At 41.2% G+C, this 4163-nt stretch overlaps 1 protein-coding gene across 1 annotated transcript; it reads left to right on the forward strand.

Moving 5' to 3' along the window:
* Positions 1–276: 276 nt before the first annotated feature.
* Positions 277–1987, forward strand: LOC124845035 (mitogen-activated protein kinase kinase kinase 18-like). The gene has a single exon (XM_047322061.2). The coding sequence runs from the start codon at positions 607–609 to the stop codon at positions 1945–1947; it is 1341 nt and encodes a 446-aa protein (XP_047178017.2). The 5' UTR covers positions 277–606; the 3' UTR covers positions 1948–1987.
* The last annotated feature ends 2176 nt before the right edge of the window (positions 1988–4163 follow it).

A 4163-nucleotide genomic window follows, 5' to 3' on the forward strand; every position in this document is an offset into this window, starting at 1 on the left:
ATTAAAACCCAACGCCTCTTCTCACACACCCCCCAACTTTTATTATAATCATAAAACAATAATGTCACCCCTCATCTCTGCTTCCATCTAAAAGTAAAAAAAAAAATTACCTTTTACATTAAATAGATGTTGTGGAAAAATATTTAGATTAATTTTGGTGTTATTATATTGAGGTTGATGAAGATGGAAGAAAAAGATTAATGTAAAAAGTGGTGGAGTGACAAGTGGAATGGAAATTGAATGATGAAGTGGTGTGGATAAGGATTAAAAAACCAATCCATCTCCATAAGAAAAGAACAGTGTCCAGTGCTTCATTCCCACAATCCTTCGTTTACGTCAAAAACATTACCGCCCAAAACTTTCAGATGTCCATCTCAACGTCACCACCGCTTTTTCTTAATTATCCACTTTCATAAATGCCACGCTGTACAACAACCGAACCTTTTTTTACAGACACCGAATGTTATGTCGTGTTAATAGAACTAACAAACGTCCAAACACCAACCCACTGCGTTGCTTATATATACCCCCACAGGCAATTCACGTACAAACGTCAATTACACAACTTTAGAGTTCCAACTCAAACAGACGGAGAAAAATTAAATTATGACTTCTTGGCTGAGAGGCAGGTGCGTCGGGAAGGGCGCGTTTGGAGTTGTCAACGCGGCGGTTTCCACAGCTGATGGTCGGGTATTCGCGGTGAAGTCCGTCGACCGTGGATTGGGGCACCCTCGTCGGCTGGAGGTGTTGGAGAACGAGATTGAGATTTTGAAACGCGTGGCGTCGCCACACGTGGTCGCTTATCTCGGCGACGACGTCACGTTCGAACACGGCGGAACGGCGTCGTTCAGGAACCTTCATCTTGAGTACATGCCAGGTGGCACCGTCGCTGATCTGGACCGCGCTGACGTGGACGAGAGTTTGGTGAGGCGCTACGCGTGGTGCCTAGTGAGCGCACTGCGTGACGTCCACGCGCACGGCTTCGTTCACTGCGACGTCAAGGGGAGGAACGTGCTCCTCTCCGGCAACCGTGCGGCAGCGAAACTCGCCGACTTCGGCTCGGCAGTGGAAGTCGAAGTCCCGCAGGATTTGTTGCCCCGCGGGAGTCCGATGTGGATGGCGCCGGAGGTGGTGCGCCGGGAGCGGCAGGGGCCGGAGTCAGATGTGTGGTCGCTGGGTTGCACGGTGATCGAGATTGTCAACGGGAAACCGCCGTGGGAGGATCACGGTGTGGACACGCTGAGTCGAATCGGTTACTCGGACGAACTGCCGGAGTTTCCAAGCAAACTGTCAGAGCTAGGGAAGGATTTTCTAGAGAAGTGTCTGAGAAGAGAATGGAGAGAGCGGTGGAGCTGCGATCGGCTGCTGCAGCATCCATTTTTGCTTCCCTACGCCGTAGTTGAATCGTCGCCTCGTTGCGTTCTGGACTGGGTTGACTCGGAGTTCGCGGAGGCAGAACATAACGACCTTGAAGAAGAAGGATGGTTAGAATTTAACCGTAATGAAAATTCAGTTAAAAGTAGAATTAGTAAATTAGCAACAGAATCGAGGGTAAATTGGGAAACACAGGGTTGGGAAGCGGTGAGGGAAGTTGAGCTGAACGAAGAATCATGGTCATCGAGAACAACAGGTGAAACCGAAGAAGGGGTTAATTGGGAATTTAGCAATGTGGTGGGAGTAGGGAGTTGTGGGGAATGTTGGAACTGTGAAGGGGTAAATCGGGAAATAGAAGAGTTTGGTGAGGAGTGTAAGAGTGGTGGAGGTTGGGAAAGGGGAGTTTTGATCATTTACAGTTGTAAAACTTTGATACGATGTTATTTGTTGTTGTTAATATATTTAAATACATTATGGTTTTGGATCATTTATGGTGTTTACCTGTGTTTATTGGAAAAGTGTGTAATGCAATCGAGAGAGACAAGAAATTGGGTGGAATGTATAAGAAATTGATTAGGTTGGGTGGTGTGAACTGTGAAGAGGGGAATGATGGTCACAGTTGGACACATGATGGAAATTATATGGGAGATCTGAACTGAGATGGGGATTTCAGATGTTAAATTCAAAATGAAAACCAAGAAAAGGTTAAGCTAAGCAAAATACAATTAGCTCATTAGATTATCATATAATCATACCATTGATTAAGTGTGCAAATCAGACTAAATTTCATAAATTAATTCTTTTAAAACATGCCAAGAGAGACCTTGCACTACCAAGTACAATCTTTCAAAATCTTTTTCACTTTTTACTTCTTTTTTTTTCAAGCTCAAAATCTTATCCACTTTAAAATTATTTTTAAATAATGATTAGATAAAATTTAATTATTAAAACTTAAAATACCAATAGTTGATGTTTTAGTAAAAAATATTAAAAACAAGAAGTTGAGAGAAACATGGTCCGGCAGAGAGAATAATCCAATTCTTTAAAATATTTTCAAGGATTTATTAGTTGGATTACCTAGACTGATTGAATAAAGTGTTGTTTTTGGTGAAGTTCATGTAAGTATAAACATAATTTTATGTGAACAGAGGAAAAAATGTAGAATCTCTTTATGTTGATATCGAGATACAAAGTCAATGTTAATAGGATTATAACTGTTACATCTTAGGTGAATATAAGAGAAGATGAAAGCCTTACAAAACAGACAAAAGTTTGAACTATCCGGTCCAAGAACTTTTCTTCTAAATTCAATGAGCTATATCATATTCTGCCAATGATTGGTCCAATGACTTATGAGATTGATTTACCTCTTCATTTAGTTAAGATAGGGTGTTTCACGTCTCTCTCAGCTTAGAAATATATGTTTGATTATACAATGTGTTTATCTTATTATTGAGCTAGGTTAATTATGATAAATGACTACCAAATCAAGCAACTCATAGGAAAAACATTTAGTCTTATGAGGGTCTTGTGGGATGTTAGGACAGGTGATGTGCTGTGGGATGTTAGGACATGTCATTCTATGTGAAAGTTAGAAGAAAATATGAGGAAATCATATACTTATTACTTTCCTCATAAGTAAATTTTTGGTGACAAAGTTTTTTTTTTATGTTAGAAAGAATATAAGGACCTTGAAAATAGTTAAAAGTAATGGTGATTTTTAAAAGATGACACTTAATTATTTTATTATTTAAACATTGGACTATAAAAAAATTGTAAAAAAACTACAAGGGTTAAAATTATTTTATTTTATTTGTGGATGATATGTATGGATATGGTCATTTATAAGGAGATTTGTCATAACGTATGTTTTAGTATAGGTTTAATAGTCTATTTTGTCTCCACTTTTGCTCGATTATGTCAATTAGGTGTCTAGTTTAAAAAAGTGTCTAGTTGGTCTTTACTTAGTAAATTGTGTCAACATTCTCTCTTCCATTAAAAAGAAACAAAAGGAGTTAATGGTCTGATGATATGACAATACATAGTGGTAACATGTCATTTTTATGTTGTGTGTGTGGTGACGTGGTAAGCAATTAAGGTTGAGGTGGATACTACACATGGCAGCCCCTTCTCCTACCCAAAATTAGGGTTTTGATGGATAGGGGAAACTGCTTACTCTTGTGTCGCGAAGGAAGGTTGCTCGCGATTCTCGACGATGGATGGAGGCGCAAGTTGGTCATTGCTACTGGATCGCGATCAAGGTCTTGAACTGCTTAAGGGTTTCTGATTTCTTTTCGCAGGTTCATACTAGGTGGAGAATACTCACGGCGGCAAGAAGCTCGCACATTTGGTTCGCGATAGGGGTTTGCGATTTAAGCTCGTGGTCCTTCAGCAGATTTATGGTTCTAGTGGTTTGCAGGTTTGATGACGTCGTGGATGAAGATGTGGTGGTTGCAGGTTCTCGTGTTGAGTGCCGCGATTCTTACAGCAACGATGGCCTGAAGTGGGCTTTGCAGCGTGACAGCGGTGGTGATTCTTCATGGTGACGATGGCACGAGGTAGTGGCGGTGGTGAGGTCGCACTTGGGTTCGCGGTCCTGTTGGGAGAGACGCTTTGGTGCGAAGTGAGTTCCATGGTTGATGCGTCAATGGAGGAGATGACGGACATGGTGAGGACGCGATTTTGGGTTCTCTCTGCCTCTTATTTCTGCATTGATCTATGGTGATGTTGATGGCGGAAGGTTGTATCACGACGGCTAACTGTTCGTTGTGGCTACAAAGTTGGTGTCA

The sequence above is a fragment of the Vigna umbellata genome, chromosome 1, assembly GCF_029865625.1.
Source record: "Vigna umbellata cultivar VRB3 chromosome 1, Vumbellata_1.0, whole genome shotgun sequence".
NCBI lineage: Eukaryota > Viridiplantae > Streptophyta > Magnoliopsida > Fabales > Fabaceae > Vigna > Vigna umbellata.

Bases quoted from the DNA above. Each gene is read 5' to 3' on its own strand.
- LOC124845035 (XM_047322061.2), top strand. From the start codon at position 607: ATGACTTCTTGGCTGAGAGGCAGGTGCGTCGGGAAGGGCGCGTTTGGA.